This window comes from Aulonocara sp. 'chitande type north' Nkhata Bay, linkage group LG4 (assembly GCF_057382095.1).
Source record: "Aulonocara sp. 'chitande type north' Nkhata Bay isolate Kocher_YH1m ecotype deep benthic linkage group LG4, A_spYH_male_GT1.1, whole genome shotgun sequence".
Lineage (NCBI taxonomy): Eukaryota > Metazoa > Chordata > Actinopteri > Cichliformes > Cichlidae > Aulonocara > Aulonocara sp. 'chitande type north' Nkhata Bay.
In genome coordinates, this window is record NC_141347.1 from 23,590,494 (window position 1) to 23,608,699 (window position 18,206).

At 41.2% G+C, this 18,206-nt stretch overlaps 1 protein-coding gene across 3 annotated transcripts in view; it reads right to left on the reverse strand.

Annotated features, from left to right (window-relative positions):
- Positions 1-18,206, reverse strand: part of crebbpb (CREB binding lysine acetyltransferase b) — a 45,935-nt gene that overhangs the window by 9,991 nt on the left and 17,738 nt on the right. For 2 of the 3 annotated variants that reach the window (XM_086289256.1, XM_086289255.1), the window contains exons 3-19: positions 12,357-12,524; positions 8,546-8,786; positions 7,617-7,730; positions 6,648-6,893; positions 6,462-6,558; positions 6,132-6,269; positions 5,911-6,028; positions 5,593-5,755; positions 5,384-5,440; positions 4,996-5,117; positions 4,281-4,469; positions 3,730-4,116; positions 3,318-3,494; positions 2,966-3,140; positions 1,066-1,184; positions 729-968; positions 461-549 (exon numbers count right to left, since the gene is read on the reverse strand). In XM_086289256.1, the coding sequence (XP_086145382.1) occupies positions 461-549; positions 729-968; positions 1,066-1,184; positions 2,966-3,140; positions 3,318-3,494; positions 3,730-4,116; positions 4,281-4,469; positions 4,996-5,117; positions 5,384-5,440; positions 5,593-5,755; positions 5,911-6,028; positions 6,132-6,269; positions 6,462-6,558; positions 6,648-6,893; positions 7,617-7,730; positions 8,546-8,786; positions 12,357-12,524 (2,840 nt within the window). The remainder of the gene's footprint in view (positions 1-460; positions 550-728; positions 969-1,065; positions 1,185-2,965; positions 3,141-3,317; positions 3,495-3,729; positions 4,117-4,280; positions 4,470-4,995; positions 5,118-5,383; positions 5,441-5,592; positions 5,756-5,910; positions 6,029-6,131; positions 6,270-6,461; positions 6,559-6,647; positions 6,894-7,616; positions 7,731-8,545; positions 8,787-12,356; positions 12,525-18,206) is intronic. The other variant, XM_086289257.1, reaches the window with a different exon arrangement.

Consider the following 18,206-nt stretch of genomic DNA (forward strand, 5'->3'; position numbering starts at 1 on the left):
AAAGGTATAAATTTGGGACTTTTAAACTTGTATTAGACTTGTATTTTAATAGGTATTACAGCTTTTCCTGCTGATGAAGACCTCCCCATGGCCATGTATAACTCAATGACAGCAATTGATCAGACAGATTTTTTTTTTTTTTTTTTTTTGGGGGGGGGGGTGTTACAAAACAGCAACAATAAATATTGGAATCGTACTTTTTTGAGTATCTAAGGGATTCAATGTGAAGTTAAACTTCCACACAAGGAGAAAAAGGGAAGTTTTATTGGTCCGGCCCACTTAAGATCAAAGTTTTTTTCCCACATTCCTGGGTTATAGTTTTTCAGAATGGTGAATGTGAAGTGGGATCTTTAGTCATGCTGTACTTTTGAGGGTTTAACTTCACACCCACTTTGTATAATTAATTCTTCACCTCTTTACCCATGCCAATCCCTTCAGCAGAGAAAGCATGCACCTTTACCTGTTCTGGTAGCTGTAGTAGGTGCTATCCCTCGAGATGGTGCACAACTGTTTGCCATAGCAACACAGTGTCTGTGGTGAGAACTCAAACTGCAGGGTGGGAAAAAAACCACAAAACATTAAGGTACACGTAAATGTGACAATCAGCTTTCATCTAAAGTCAACAGCCAAATAAAGACTAAACTAAGGGTAAGTGACTTTTATCAGTAAGCAGAATGGTGTGCTGCCCTAAGTAGCTTGTGTTGACTATCCAGGATGTGCCATCTTACCTTCCTACCACAGCAGTAGCCCAGACCCTGCATGACAGGATCGATTTCTGCTTCAAACACTTCTGCCAGTTTGGTGCAGTACTTGTAGACTCGGGATGTTTTACGATTGTACAGCCACGCGTTGTTGAACATGAGCCACACATCTTCCACGTACTGCCACGGTTCCTGGTACTGACCCGTGTCCAGCTTGCGCTTGATGGTGGATAAGTCAATGGGATTCTTTACTATGTCAAAGTAGTCCTACAGGAGCAGAAGCAGGGAAGCAATTCCAGGATTGAGCAAATGACCCATAACAATTCGAAGCTTTGAGTAAAGGCACATCATTAAGTATACTTACAGGGATACCCAACAGCATTGGATCTACAGGTTGTCTAAAAGGCAGGGACTCTGGGTCTTGCTTGTAGAGGGCTTCAAGTGTTGGCATTAGGGCTTGCCTCAGTTCCTCTGGCTTGAAAACTAAAGACAAGAATAAGCCCATGAGGAAAAACACATAAACAGCATACCTATGTCTAAAAAAAAAAAAAATTATTAATAATAATAATGGATTGGATTTATATAGCGCTTTTCAAGGCACCCAAAGCGCTTTACAATGCCACTATTCATTCACTCTCGCATTCACACACTGGTGAAGGCAAGCTACAGTTGTAGCCACAGCTGCCCTGGGGCAGACTGACAGAAGCGAGGCTGCCATATCGCGCCATCGGCCCCTCTAGCCAACACCAGTAGGCGGTAGGGTAAAGTGTCTTGCCCAAGGACACAACGACCAGGACAGAGAGCCCAGGGATCGAACCGGCGACCTTCCAGTTACGGATACGCTTCCCAACCCCCTGAGCCATTTACCGGTAGTTAAGGAATCGTGACATTCCTTAACTAAATGGACTCAGTACTGATCAGTGGCGTGCAGCTGGGTTTACAAATTAAATGCCTGGTGATGCAGGCATAAAATTGTGTCTTGTTCAATAGATTTCCACTCCAGAATTAGTTTAAATATTTAAATAAAACACATACACACAAAATACTAATACCCATAAAAAAATTTGACTTCATGTTAAAATGTCTGAAAGGCAAATGCTGTTCTTTTTTCAAAAACGCTGCCAGTAGATAATGCTGTTGATAAACATTGACAAAAGGGACGAATACAAAAAAAAAAAAAAAAAAAAAAAAAGGAATCGCACTTATATCACGATTAGGTGTCAATGATTACAGCCTTCTTGGGAAGTGACAAGTGGAACCTGCCTCTGACATCCAGGGCCCAGTTCTCTTTATGCTTTTGAAGTGTTTGCTGTCATCATGCCAGGAATTTAAAAAACCTTCAGAAAATAGTCTCTAGATACTTTTTTAAGTCTGGCAAAGGATTAAAAAGATGTACAAATAAATAAATTGCTCCACCATGAGGAAAATGATCTACAAGTGGCTAAGGCTTCAAACAACTAGTTACTTTATCTGTTAAATTAAAACAGCAGCTCATTGGAATTCCACTATAAGAACCAGATTGCATCAGCCATTAGAGATCACATACGTTTAACATGTACAGGAGACATGCCAGAAAATTCTTTGTTGTCCTATTAAAGCATTAACGCAAAACTACAGTCTGCCAGTGAATACAAAAGAAAGGGCTTTTGACAAGAACATGCTCTGGACAAACAAATACAACAATAGCAGTCGTTAGGCTCGGACCAAAAGTGGCTTTTCAGAGGAAGCGTCTTGGACCACCTGTTAAGTATGATGGAAAAAAATCTTGTGGTTTGAGGCCAGCGACCTGCCTCCGGGGCTGGGCAGCTCACAGCTCAACTATTTTTGTGAAAGATAGGCCATTTCCTTTGAAATGTTGTGGAGTGATTTTAAATAGTCTATGCAAAACAACCCTCAACAATAGAACATTTACAGCTAGCTAACATGTAGCTTTTCATCTGTCTGATGAGACTTGTGGACAATCACGCAAAACTCTTGCACAAAGACCGTCGTGCTAAAAGGGTCTAAACAAGATTTTGAGGCCAAGAGTGTACTTCCTATATACACAGAAAAGCATCCATTGATATTTTAGTGAAAGTGTTGTGGTGAGTGAGTGAAAAAGCCATTTTCCTTGTGCTGCTGTTTAAGTATAACACCTTTAACTTGAGCACTCTACCAAGGAAGAGCAAGCATTTGGGTGTTCAAGCGTGCTGAAAAATACCAAAAAACTATTTCATCCTATGTCTAATTTTTTTACACCTTATATCTAAATATAGTAACATTACTTTTTTTGCGGCTCTGAGCGGTGGTAGTTGACGTGCTGTTGGCCCCACTTTCCTCCTCTTCTTTGGGTTCTGTCTTCACTTCTGGCTTCTTTTCCTCAGTTTCCATTGGTTCCTGCTTTGGTTCTGCTGCATCTGGCTCCTCTTTCTTCACCACTGGGGGTTTGGTTTCTTCCTCCTGATTATATATTAACACAATGATTGTTAACCATCTATCCAACACTGATAAGACAGCAAACCATCAAGCACTTGACACCCATGGAAGCATAACGCCTTAGATTAAGTTACTGAAATCCCACAAGACAGATTTACTGACAGAACTGGTTTATTTGTGGTGGAGAAAGTTTGCACATACCTCCATTTTTACATCATTCTGCGTCTTCAGAGAGCTGCTGTCGTCTTCTTCATCTTTTACTTCACTTTTGGCTTCAGTGCTGCTCATGTCAGGCAGGGCCTGCTGGGAACTCAGTTCAGCCACAGAGCCTGGGGTAGGCACTCTGTTATCGATGCTCGCTGCTGTTTGATGGGACAACTTAAAGCAGAAACAGAAACTGTTTAGTGCTGCCAGTTTTTAAAAAATAATTCTGATTTATAAGAAAAAAAACTCTTCCCCTCCTGCGATTAAAATATTGACAGCTAAATTTTATTAAATAAAATTTGAAATATTGTTTGGTTAAAACACCTGGATGGTGCTTTAAAGGAAAGTGAAAAAGGCATAAGCAATTCAAGAGCTGTGGTAGCTTTTCAGGGAAAAACTAGTATCTCACCGGCGTGCTGGGGTGCTGTGCCTGCACAGAGGAGGGCTGCTGCATCTGGCTGGAGGGCTCAGGTTGGGGCTGCAGGGGTGTGAGAGGGTGAGAAGGGTCAGGTGGTGTCCCCAAGGCTGAGGGGGGACGAGGGAGGCCACTAGGTATGTGGGTTGGGGTGGAGGAGGGCCCACCCGTGGACACGGGAGTGGAGGGCTGTGGAAGCATCTGGGAGTGGGTGGGAGTATGGTGTGGCTGTGGCTGCGGTGGTGGTGGCGGCGGCTGCTGCTGGGTGGCAGAGGCACTGGGTGGAGGGGTGGTACCCAGGGCAGGCTGAGCTGTAGGGCCGCAGGGCAGCTGAGAGCCAATGGAGCTCAGTGCATTCAGAGGGAGGTTAGAGTTTTGTGGCTGTTGGAACAAAGGTGTGCGCACTATTAGAATAACTTTACCAACCATTTACAAAGCGTGTGACACCAAAGTCACACACAAAAGATTGTATATTTAAAAAGAAACAAGCAATGTGCAATAAAAAGTCTAGGAGAATTAAGAAAAAACCTCAGCATCTTTCTCACCTGTGTGACACTAGCCTGTGACATGGCAGGTCCCAAACCTATATTCACATTCATCGCTCCACCCGCACTTACAGGAAACTGGCCCTGTTGCAGGAACTGGCCTTGGTTGGCTGGCTGAGATACCATGTTATTAGCATGACTACCCATAATTCCTTGAGTCTGAGGCATCCTTGATGGAGACATTCCCATCTGTAAAGTCAAAGAGATCAAATAGATAAATCAAAACAACAGACAACACCTATTATGAAGGTGTCTGCCAGGTAAAATCATTTGTTTCTAAAGGAAATGCTACCAACATGCAAGCTACCACAAGGGCATCCTGCTATTTTTCTGAAGGTCCTGTGGTGTAAACTTAACAGCCTCGGCTGACTCAAAGAAGAATACAGACGCAAACTACACCTGGGACGGCTGTAAGCCCAGGCCTGGGCAGTAGTTTCAGTACAGATTATTCATTAGCAGCTGGTTCATAAATGAATCAAGATCTGTGTGAACTACAGGAAACACATTTTGTATTGATGCTTCCGTGTGACAATAGTAACAGAGCATTAACTAAATATACAGTTAAAGACTCGCGTATTTCACGGTCAAGAAGAGGGAAAAGAAATTTAAGGGAGCAAGCAAGTGAGCTCAGAGAAAAATAACTGCTTCAAGGCAAGAGAAAAGGGAAAGAAAAACAAAACACAAAAACAAAACGAAACAAAGGAGTGTATCTAACCGCTGGCATGGAGTTCATGTTCATCTGCTGTGGATGGTTCCTGGGGGAGGGAGTCCTTGCTCCCATGGGTGCCTGAGGCATCTGTGTATTCTGCACTGCCATTGGGTTAAACTGATTTATTCCTGTGGGGGACAAGTACATATCTTGTTAAGATCCTTGGGAATTAATATAATTTAATAATGCATAACCAAATGGGATATAAGGGAGACTTAACCAGATCAATTTGATATCCTGTATCAGAGCAATTTAACAGGTGTGGACAAATGAAACAAATAAAAGTGGCATTCAACAGACAAACCACTAGAGCATGTTAGAAATAAAAGACGCAAATTCAAGTGCTACCCTCCCCCCCAAAAAACAAAACAAAAACCAGAAGATGAACACATACCTTGTGGTATGCGGGGCATCATCTGATTTTGCATGTTAGGCATCTGTGTAGGTCCATCTGAGAAGACAGGATAAGTCGAGGTTCTTTTAAAAGATTCTTTCAGATAAAAACAGAGATTTGATGAAACATTAAAGTAATTATAACATAAGGTATTTTGGTACTGTCAACTTAGGACAGTCAACGGCTGATTAAGAATTTAAGTTACTAACTAGGAGGTCGAATGGCTTGTCCTGGGCCCATGGGGTTGGGCTGAGGCTGCTGTGGCCCAGCTGGTCCCATGCTAGGCTGATTCTGAAGCCGGGAGCGCCTTTTCTCCTCCAGTTCCTTTTGTATCTTGTAAATTTTTTCTGCCAGGAAGTGGTAGTACTCATCCTAGTGAGGAGGCAAAAAAACAAAAAAAACAAAACAAAGGGGGGGATATTTTAAAAATGATTTCATCTCAGTCGCAAGGATAGCTGCACAAAGAGCTTTAAAGATATTCAAAAAGGATGAAGGTGGAATAGCGTGAAGATGCTTTATCAAGTTACCCTGCTGTTAGCCGACTCATACATGTCACCCTCAACCTTGCGTGCATAAGCCACCAGGTTCTCCATGCGTCGGTCCTTCAGTGCTGCTGGGTCTGGGGTTGGGAATATGGCTTGTACTCTGATGAAAAAAATAAAATAAAATAAAATAAGCAAATATAACCTGTTGTACCATATGAGAACTCATCTATCTACAAACACAGCTGTTTTATTGTTGCACTTACAGTTTATGCACCAGATGGGTGCGCAGGTCCTGAGTAACATGTTCATGCCAGGCCTTCCTTAGCCCTGTGGCAGACAGAGGGGTGGCAGCGGGGAGGTTTCCCATGCCTCCTACTACTGACCCATCTGGCATCAGCTGACTGTACGACGGACGCAATTTGAACATAATTTGTAAATAACACTGAAAAATAATCTTCTATAAAATAAAATAAAATTACCGAAGAGACTGAGAACACATATTTATGACTGACTTGAGAGGCATAAATTTATTTTGGGAAGGGCAGTACAGTAGACCTCGTTTCAAGTGATGCAGAAGGAATGAAAAGTCTTACCTGCTAAGTGCAGACAACGAGGAATCAGAGTGCATGCCAGTCTGGTTTGAGGAGGGGGTACCCATGCTTCCTGCCATCTGATTCATCTGATTAGAGCCTGGTAAAAACACAGAAGAATTTATGAAAAACTGGCACAGAAGCAATTATACACAAACTTCTAAACTGGCATTTCGTTTTATTCCATACCTAATGGGTTCATATTTCGCATCTGCTGGTGCTGGGGGCCCTGTGGGTTTTGCTGAGATGGACCCTGGCCCTGCACCTGAGCAGGAGACTGGTTCCCATATGGCAGGCCCAGGGCTTCATAGGCCCTCTGCATGGAGCTGGGGTCAATTTGTGTTGCAGCGCTGCTGATGGCTGTTGCACTGGGCTGGCCAGGTCCAACTGCATTCATGGCATTTTGTAGACTGGCTCCAGATGAACTTAGCGTAGCTGTAGGGAGAAAACAGGATGATAATTGGTTTTGCATTATAAATATTATATTAAAGAATTAACTCAAGTAATAGCCTGCAATAACTGAGGAGTAAATGCGGCTTCAGGTGTGCTTCTATGCTCTCCTGTATTAATAATGTCAGCCTATAAATTGTTAGAAAAAAAAAAATAAGATTAGTATATGACTATAACAATTTTAAACATAAAAATGAAAAACTTGTTGTTGTTTTTTATGTGAAAATTAAAAAAAAAAAAAAAAAAAAACCCTACAAATAGTCTTTTTGGGACTTTGACATCCCTGTGCTGCTCCCTGCTGTGTTGATAGCTGACAGGGAGCATGCTGCCTCTGTGGGGGATTTAAATCTGTCATAGGGCTTTTTAACCAATTAGAGAGCATGCTGTCCCAAGAACCTGCCCCCAGTGTTAAAAGCGCCACTGAGCCCCTCCCCTGGGTGTCACATTACAGGCCCAGTATTTCTAGAGGAATCCTCTTGCAGCTCGAGCCCTCACAGTCTGCGAGCCAGCAGAGAAGTGGCAGTGAAACAACCTGCAGGTGGCACCACTTTATACCACAAACATGAGAGGCTTATCCCAGAGTAATGACTGCTTTACTGAAAAGTTACCTGCATTTCAGATATCTGCTTTATAATCCATGTGGGGTTTTTTCATATGGGTTTAATGAATAATTAAGATTAAAATTATGGAGCTGCTGAAGTTACTTACGCTGCTGATTCCTTTTGTCACTTGCATTTTTCAAAGGCAGGCACACCGGACAGTCGTGCCGCGTACAGTTCTTCCAGTGGGAAATGATCTGTCTGGATGATGCACAGTGTGCAACTGGAGAAAAATAAAGCACAAATAGGAAAAATAGAGTGAGGTGCTGGTGACAGTTAATTCAGGAGAAATCGCAAGACTATTGAACCCCAATATCTACACACTACAGTGAAGAACAGGTGCTGGTTAAATGGAGAAAAAAATATAAAATGACAAATTTCCAAGTCTATAACTCTTGGATGCCTTCATCACTACCAACAACTGTCAGAGTGAAGCTACTGACTAACAGACACGGACCAAACTGTAAGAGAAACTTGTTTGTAACTTAAGATTCAACTTTTGTTGGGTAATGTCAATCACTGAGGCTTGGTTAATGAAACAATTGAACTGTCTCCATTTAAGCAATAAATCGAAAAGTGACACAATTGTAATCCTCAGCATTTTATTTTAAAGCCACATTTTAAAATTTTAAGTCAGTAATTTTCAAAAAGGCAAATTTCATGGATATTTTTTATTTTTTGAAATTTCACTCAAAACTATTGTGGTAATGGTATATGTGCGAGTCTGAAGAAACAGGTGTTTATTGTCGTTTGGATGAAACTTGCAAGACATCAACGCCTGGTGCCATTTTGTTTAGATGCTAAATGAAATGGCATCAGGCCCACATCACAGGCTCTAATTATGGCTGCAAACACATGGTACAGTAAACCCATCTGTTAGAAGCTGAATCTCGTTTTTATGAGATTATTAGCAGCAGTTAGCAGATAAAATACCAAATTAGAAGAACACGGTCACATAAAAGCTCATATGGGTAGATCCAAGGCTTCTCTTTATTTATTTTTTAATTCAGTCTCTAAAAACTCATCACTTTCACTCACCGTGGCAGGCTTTGCCAGCCTGGCAGTGGGTCATATGGTTGAGTACGTTCTTCATGGTGCGGCAGTGGGGCAGGGTGCAGGTCCTCATCTCCCCGTTGGCCTGCTCCCGCCGCTGGCACTTGTGTGCATGCAGCAGCAGGACCAGCTGCTGCTGAATGAGTTTTCGCTTCTCAGGGTCGGCCGTTGGGCCTGCGGACACACCACCGGGAGCAGGGACCATTGATGCTACCTGTTGCGGCATCTGTGATAAACACACAATACGCACACAAGTTAGTGATGGATACGCACAGAGGTGCAAACTCAGACACAGATGTGAAACCCTGGGAGGCAAAAACTTAAATGTGGATATATGATTGATCATAGCGTGAGGAGAGGAAAAATATTATTCCTCTGACTGAAGCTATGCATATTTTTTTGGCCTTAGAATTAAGTCTTTATCATAGGTATGAAACCCCACAACGTGATCTACGCGGTAACCTGATGTGCACCTCCCTGGAAATGCAACTACACATGTCATTGCAGGCCAGTATGCATTTCTGGCTACTTTTTAATTGCAGTTGTTTTTTACATTTGTACAACTTTCACCTCAATATGATAAATAATCAGGTTTTTTTCCCTTTACAACGAGTCTTTTGCAGATACTCCTGATTACAACTTAAGTGTATGAAACGCAGATTTCCACAGAATCATTTTTTTTCCCCCCAATCTATCGTCTGTACCCCCATGGACAAGGCCAAAGAGTGTCAAAGAATGTCAGAGACAAGACTGTCGACCTGCACAAGGCTGCAATGAGCTGCAAGACCCATCAAGAAGCAGCTTGGTGAGATTAATCAGAAATGGAAGAAAAATAAATCTTCGTACTCGTTAAGGAACTCCATGCAAGCTCTTGCCTCATGGATTGAGGATGATGATGAGAAAAGATGGTGGATCAGCCCAAAAATACAGAGGAGCTTGTCAACGATCTAAAGGCAGTTGGAACCACAGTCACCAAGCATTACACCATTAGCAACACACTATGCTGTAATCAAACTGTAATCAGCACCTTCAAAGACAACCTGCTCAAGAAGGCACATGTACAAGCCCGTGTTAAATTTGCTAGCTTGAGCTGTCATCTTTGAAGGAAGAGAAATGCTAAGTATAACCCAATGAACACCTCTCCACAGTCAGGGATGAAACATTGTGCTTTGAGGCTGTGTTTCTGCTAAGTTTACAGGACAAGTTTACCACACTGAGGGGCCAATACCATAAAATCTTTACTGAGAAGCTTCCCACAGCCAGAAGACTGAAGATTGTAACCTTAGAAGACCCATTCACGACCAATGACCCAAAGCATACTGCCAAGGCAAAAAGGAGGGGCTAAAGAAGAAGAACATTCCCTCCTGAGATGTGGCCAAACCTGGTGACCAACTACAAGAACATGCAGTGGCCTAGCCAGTCTCCAGAGCTCAATCTTACAGAAAATCTGTGGAGGCAGCTGACGCTTTGAGTTGCCAAGCGGCAGCTGAGAAACCTAAAGGATTTAGAAAGTTTCTGTAAAGAAGAGTGGACCTAAATCTTGAGATGTGTCCAACTACAAAAACATCTTACGCATGTGTTTGCCAGCAAGGGTTTTCCCACATTCTCCAAATTTTGCTTGGCGATCAAATACTTATTTCACTCACTGACATGCAAACAAAATTATAACTTGTGTGTCATATTTTTTTGGGACTTCGATTGATATTCTTTCTCGATTTAAAATAAAACTACCTAAAAATTAGAGACATTTATTTCTAATAGGTGAGCAAAGCTACAAATTCAGCAGGGGATCAAATAATTATTGCCCCCACTGTAAGGAATCGCAGATATTAGCAAATTCCTGGAAGGAGATGACAAAATGTTGGAATGACGATGAGGGAAAATGCAAAATAGTGACAAAACTTTAGGGACAAATATGTCTGCCTCTGCTTACATATTTCCGTCGTAGACATTAGCGTGTTCAGAGAGAACCAGACGGACAGAGAGAGAAAGTGAAACAATTTCCCATTTCCAGCATTAACCACACACACAAAAAATAATAATTTTACTGACCATGAGGGGACAGAACAGTTAAAACAATAATAAGTCATCTGCCGGAGTCTATTCTTTTCAGTTTTTCCCCCCACTGATATAATTCCTCCAACTTTAATCTGTTTTTACACACATAAAAACTAGCGCACCCATCTTCCCCCACCACACTGCAAACCCTCCTCACACACATACTCTCTTTCACCAACAAATACACAAGAGTTAACCTACCATCTCTGCTAGTGCACAGCTACATTAAACTCCAACTAAAAAATTAAAAAAATTTTTTAAAAAACCCAAAGAAATGCCCCGTCTGTTTTTTCTTGTTTGTAAGTGAATGATCACTGTAGCCCGTACCCACATCTACACTCAACTGGAAGAGTGCCGTTGCGCTGGTATGAACATGTGTGCGGGCACATGCGCTCCCACACACCATCGCAACTGTCGGTCATGTATGTCACGTATAACATTGCATTAACAGCAAAGACGACATACAGTGTAATCACAGGAAAAAGTGGTAACGACCGTTAATGTTAAATGGATACTCAGATAAGTGAAACATTATACACAAGTGGATTAAAAAAAAGAAGTCCATCAAAATAACATTAAAACAACTCAACTTCAACGGGCCAATTAATAGTCTCAAGCTAATTAAGGTTATTAAAATGCTACAGAAGATTTACTTTAAGGCGTGCTGTGACTGGAAAATTCAACACCCAACCCAAGTTAAAGCAAAAGTCATCCTTTCTTTCTCAAGTCTTCACTAAATTTGGACAAAAGTTGATTTATTTCCAACACTAAATACTTTAAAGAAAACAAATTTTGTTCCATCCTCCATCCCCGACCTCACAAACTACCATGCCAACACTGCCAAAAATCTTATAAAAGACTGTAAGATCTACAAAGATGTTTAAAAACAAAGAACCCTCCAAATACCATTTCACACAGTTTAACCTCTTATCCTGGTTGCTGTCCACTTATGGTCAGTAATAAGGGTTGACTAACATACATTGCTCAATGAGAACAAACTTATGCTACTATGCCATCATGCTGGAAGCATGAAATAAACTTCCTGTTATGTTTCTCTCCCTCTCTTACCAGTGGCAGTAGTGAGAGGTCCATCTATGAAGTCCCAATTAGCCACAGTACGCATTAGGGTGGGTGGATAGCACCAAGTTAGAAGAGGTGCGCTTTAAACCATTTGGATGCATTTTTTAAAAAGGCAACAGCGAAGCCCGGGGACTTCCTGCAACTAAACTTGGTTCATGGTGTTGACATACTCAAAGTGCAAAGCAATGCAGAAGACAGTGGAGAACATGAAATGCTCAATAACCATAAGTGCAACGAAATGCATTGTAAGGCAGACCACGCGGTTTATCAAACACTGTTTTTACTGTCCCTGCTTGACCTACAAAACCAGATGCAACGTCACATCTGTTTGATGATCAACAACAGACAGCTGTGGTTGACCAGTCAAAAGCAACAGCTCTACTAGGACTGAGTCACTTTCCCTGTAAGTACGCTGAAACAGACTTGCTGAAGTTTAGCTCCTGGTGCTCATCTCCACAACAGGAAGATGACAGTGGAAAAAAAGCTGAAACCAGGCCAACAGGTACAAGTTCAGGAAGGGCTCAGTAAGTTGTGTCAGAGTAAAAAAGCTAAAATAAGAATTTAATGTGTAGCAGCAAGGACAGAAACTAACTTTAAACTAAAGCCTGGGACGTTTACCCTCGTTTATTATTTTTTTAAACAACGGACGGACACTCACCATGTTTGGCACACTCCCAGCTCCCTTCAAATCAGCAGGGAACTGAGGAAGGTTGTTGGAAATCGCTGTCTTGTTCTGCAGTTGTTGGGCGTTGACCCCCGCTGCCCCCATCTGTTGCACCCCAGGCTGGCCATACTGCTGGCTAAATGGAGCTCCTGGGATCGGCATCTACAGTGAGTAACAGGATGCAGGCTAGTTAGAAGACCTATCGTGCAGCATACCCTCATAGTGGACAGCTCCTTTACCGCTCCACTCACTTGTGTCTCATTGCAAATGGGACAGACTGTAACATACACTGCAAATCCAATGAAGGTCAACAGGAGCCCAAGAAGAGTTTTCCTACTGGGCACCGTAGGAGGTTAATCTGATAACGAACACACAGAACAAATTCAAGCACTCTCCTTTCAAGAAAAGGAGCACTGCTGCTGCCGCTTGTTATAAAGTTTCGTTGTTGTTTTTGTTTATGTTGAAAGCGCAGGTAAAAAACAAATCCTTCAAAGTCTACAAAATGATGGTCAGTCTTCTCATCAGTGTTTCCCAGTAAAGAAAAGTCACATTAAAGGATAATTCCAGTTTAATTCAACCATGTGTTTGGCTTTATGACTCTACTCCACATGTTTCACTTCCACTGTGGGGAGACACAGGGAAACAGGGAATGACACAAAAAAAGCTGTAAATGCTGTTGTGTGAAGGAGCTAGCATGGGCTCCATGCAGTTTTTCAAACCAGCAGATTTTTATACGAATCATTTGTCTTCCATCTGACTGAAGGTAAACAGAAATTAGCTGCCTTGCATGAAAACTCGCGAGCCGAACTAATCACTGACACACACAGTTCAGCATTTCCTCTTGGTTAAACCCCTTCCCCCACCAGTGATTACTCCACATACCACTATGTGGACAATCAGTCATTTGATTTTAAACGGTTGGCCATATTTATTTGCGCCATCGTCCACAGAAAATGATCCCAAACAAAATGAAGATGGATGAAGAGACCGAAAGACCGTCCTGCTTTCCCAGCCAACGAAGGAAACTTTTGGTGAGACGTGTTGGCAGCAGACTTGGAAAATCCTGACGTGTCCATAAGTTATAGTAATCTAATTACAACTAATGAATCTGCAGCTTCGATTAACACTGCCGCCCAGAGAACGTGTTTTGTAGAAAACAAGTGAAAGTAGAACTAATTAAAATGACAATTTAATGTGCCAGCTGCAAGAACAAAAGCATGTGGTTACAAATACTCTTCAGTATCTATGTTACCAAAGTTGTGTGCGTATTGGAAAATTAGCTCAAGGTACATAACACTCGTTTATTAGCCAGCAAGTGTGACATCTTCTTAAAAGAGTGTTCTAGAAGCTTATTTCAATTTCTTAAAATTACATATTTCCTTTTTTTTTTTGATGAAATTTCAGTTTCAATCATCTCCCGCGTCTTGGCAGGCTTCACCAGGAGCAAAATTTACAGACTTGATCACACAACATTAAGGCCACACATACAGATACTTCCTTATCAAGAGCTCCGACCACCATTTATTACCACAGCCGACATTAGCTTTTTGTTCCCTTTGATACCCTCAACTTGAACCGTTCTGCTGCTTCTGCTTGACGCTGTTCTGTGGTGGCCAAAGCAGCAGTCTGCTTTGCTTTCGCTGCTGGGCAGGGCTTGCCCAGGAAAAAAAAAAAGGGAGGTGACAACACAAAGCTTGCACAACAGCTGAGCAGAGCACTGCACTGCTGCCTGCCCCTCCCCCTTCTCCACACAGAGAGACACAGATGCTTTCCTGCTGCCGCTCTCTCATTCACACATTCTGCCTCCCACATGGATTCCCCCACTTGATGATCTGTACGTATTACAGGCAGTTATTGCCTGCAAACGGTGGCACGCGCCAAAAATGACGTGACAGCTTCTGTTGTTCCGTGCAGTGCGCTTTGGTGTTGTTTTAGCTTGTAAGCTGGCCCGCGCAGCACAGCTGGGCTGGAGACACGAGAGCGTGAGCCGTTTGGTCTCTACATGAATTTCAACGATAGGAGTACAAAGATTTCCAGATGGCTTAGTGGGAGATTGCAGCAACAATTGGAAAACATGAGAACTTCTGCAGAAAACGTTTTTTTAAAGGGTCCAGAAACGCTTTGTTTCACATTTCAACTTCTTCCATTTCAGCGCTAACAAGTTTTGTTTGCAAGTCGAGCAAAGTTGAGGAAAGACACCATAATAAAAGTGGTGGCTTCGCACACACCTGGAGACAAATACTGCCACATCACCGCTGATTTAGGAAGAGAAGAGGTCAAAACCGGAAACATTGATTTGAGAAGTCAAAATCTCCTTATGTGTAACCTGTTAATCTCTTAGCTTCTACACTTGACATATTGTCAACCTAGCAATAGCGGCAGCGGTGCATGGCTACTTAAAGTGACTCCGAAACAGCAGTGCTGAGTGTGTTGAGCATAAAAGCGGCCTTACGAAGCACCGACTCTTTCCCCTCATTCTCAGTGGATCTAATTTTCTTATCTTCTTTAAGTATTTACAGTCTGATTAATAAACGTTTATCAGAGATGTAAAAATGCTGTACTAAAATTAACTGATTATTTTAAAGTGGAGGTTTTTTTGTCTATTGCCACTTTACTGTATGATGGCAATTCAATTTAATTCTTTCAAAAAAAATTCAAATAATCATGCTATGTTACTTGCAGCTCACATGAATTGTTTGGTCAAAAAGATAAAAAAAAATTGCTCCATATTTAAAAATTGTGTTAGCTATATCTGCCCAAACAAAAGAAACAAAAATAATTAAAAAAAAAAAATCTTACTTTAAATTAACCTTTTTCCTCACAAAAATCACAACAATTTGATCAGACTACACTCGGTCCACAAGTAGACAACTATGGTGAGGACAGCAGCCATATTGAAATAAGGTACAGTACGTTTTCCTTTTTACAAATCGAATCACAAAACTTCTTGATCGCATGTCATACTGCTCACAAGCTGGTTCAAATCGACCTATTCTTCTTACCCCATTTCCTCACCTCAAACATAATCATGGTGTCTCAGTACGATCAAAAGGTGACAGTTTCAGTTTCGTACAAATGACATAATATATAAGGGAGATTCAAAGCAATGCACGTTGTTAAACAATGAAATAACACAAACAGTCCTATATTACTGCGTATGTGTCTATATGAGGAAAGGAGGGGCTTTTTTTCATGTGGCAATGTCTGTTCAAATAATCTTAGTGAGAACTAGCCTGCTGGTTTAACCCTGGTTTCCTGTCAAACCGCAAAGCTCTCAGACAAAAGGAAAGACATGTTCTCACAATGAGCACTTCAAAGTCTGTGAAAGTAAAGATTATCACAACCAACTGCACCAGCAGCACATCATGGAAATTATTTTTCATTCACAAACTTTGACTCGCTTTGTAGAAGTACGATGACACAATTTTCAGGTCTCGTCACATTTGCCCTGGTTGTGTCAACGAATTCCTATTCAGAATGTATGTACTTGTATTTTTTGCACTATAAGGCGCACTTAAAATCCTTTAATTTTCTCAAAAATCAACAGTGTGGGTGTAAACTCTGCTTCAGGTCCCAAAGTCAAACGAACACTGCAACATCATTGAGAGATAAAAACGGTCTAAATTCTTTGATCTTTAATAAAATGATCAGCGTTGCTGCTTTACCAGGTGGAACAATAAAGTTTGACATTCAGGCATCCATGAAAACAGAATTTGCTAAATTTAACCGAGTTAGAAGTTAGCAGGAAGTTAGCTCGCTAGTTTCTACCCAAACATGATTTAGCATGTTCTGACAGAGATTTCTGAAAAAATTAAAACGTACAGCTCTGCTGTCACTTCCAGCATAAATGAAGACAGAAAACTAAACAGCAGTTACGTTTGTAGGGTTGGACTTGGACTAGCTGGTATATAATGATGTGCTGCATGATCGCTAGCAACACAGCTATGTTAGCATAACATAAACACAGTTAGGGCTGTGCGATATGACCAAAATCTCATATCCTGAAATAGGACGTCTATCGTCCTGATAACTAGGGCTGCTCGATTATGGCAAAAATGATAATCACAATTATTTTCACTGAAATTGAGATCTCGATTATTTGACTATATTTATTTAACCCTTTAAGACCTACTATAGAACCAAGTCCGCCAGAGCTTATATTATATTTTTACATGCTGTAGTGCCATTTGTGGGAGCATTTCAAGTTGCTATACAACTGTTATAGCCCATATTTTAATAATATGTATGCATTAAGTCCATAGTAACTACATTAATTGCAAAAAAGGTGCAATAAACTACAAATAAGTTGAAAATCGTTTTTTGTATTTTTTACATATATTTCTACTTGGAGAAATTTAAGAGGCTTATCCCTCAAAGCTTTAAATACAAAAAAGTTGCAAAAAATAGTTTACAATAACAGGAAACTTATTTTGAGTGTCTTCATAGTTTTATTTTGGAGATACACCAATTTTTATATACTGCAGGAAAAACAAAAAAACAATCTTATGATGCAAATTTGCAAAGAAAACAGCAGGTGCATCAAAATAAACTATTTCCAGCAGTGCAATTCGAGTTCTAAGCATCCCAGCAACTATTCAGAAAAGTCAAACATGACCAGTATAGGCTTTTAAGGCCTACAAGTAAAAAACTACAATTTCCGCGAAAATGACGTCACTTCCGGTTTCGGCCAGGAAAAGGCGGACATGCGACAGTTCGCGCTGATGTCTGTTTCACTGTGGGAAGTGTTACGAACAGCTGATCGGATCGGCAAAGCGTGTTTCTGGAATATTATGTTTTTGTTCCTGCAAGCGCTTTTTATGCAATTTTTGCAAAACTTTATGTGGAAGGAAACCGTGACCAAGGACAAGCTGATGGCATAAGATGTAAGTACAACTCCTCCGGTTTCATATGCAAAACAAATTATTGTGCTAGCTTACACGGTTCAGGTTCTACAGGGATTTAAAAAATAGTTACACAAAATGGAGCGTGCTGCTCTGACCGGCTTTAAAGGGTTAACAATGACTTTAAAAAATAATATAAAATAGTGTGCAACACCACTGAAGTTTTTTTAACCTCTCTTTTCAGCCAACGGCAGTCACTCTCCTCTCCAAATAACTTCTGCTTAGCTTTCCGAGCTTCCCTCGGGTCCTCTTAATCAGCGGTCTCCAACCTTTTTTGCGCCACGGACCGGTTTATGCCCGACAATATTTTCACGGACCGGCCTTTAAGGTGTCGCGGATAAATGAGGGAGGGGCTAATAATCGGCTCAGTCATTTTTAATGATCGTTGAAAGCCCAGATCGTAATCGTGATTAAAATTCGATTAATTGAGCAGCCCTACTGATAACGATATAAATCACAAAAATTTATCATTTTCTGTAAATTCAAGTGAATCTCGGGCAGCTCGACTTGCGTGAAGTGTTTCCAGCTGCACGTCATGTACCTGGATTCGAGTGTTTTAACCGATGCATGAAGCTATACATTTTTAGACATACGTTGTAACGTCCGCCGTTTTCTTTGTGAGTATTTATTACACAGGGTGCTGCGGGGAAAAGCCTGTTCTGACGGCTCTTTTTTTGCTTCTCATCCGTAAACACTGCATAATCTTTCACATGGTTCAGTTTATTTTGAAAAGTCTCAACAGGATCTTGAGCTTTATTGTGAAAGGTTTATGTGGAAAATAAACAAGCGGACACGCGATGTTTTACTGTCGTTGTTGCTAACGACAACGCATAAAAACAGGCACTTGTCCGTCCGTAGTGTGGTTATATTAAATATAAGAGAAAGAGAGAACTTTAGGAAATTAATATTTGCCACTACAATTGGTCATTGTAGTGGCAAATAT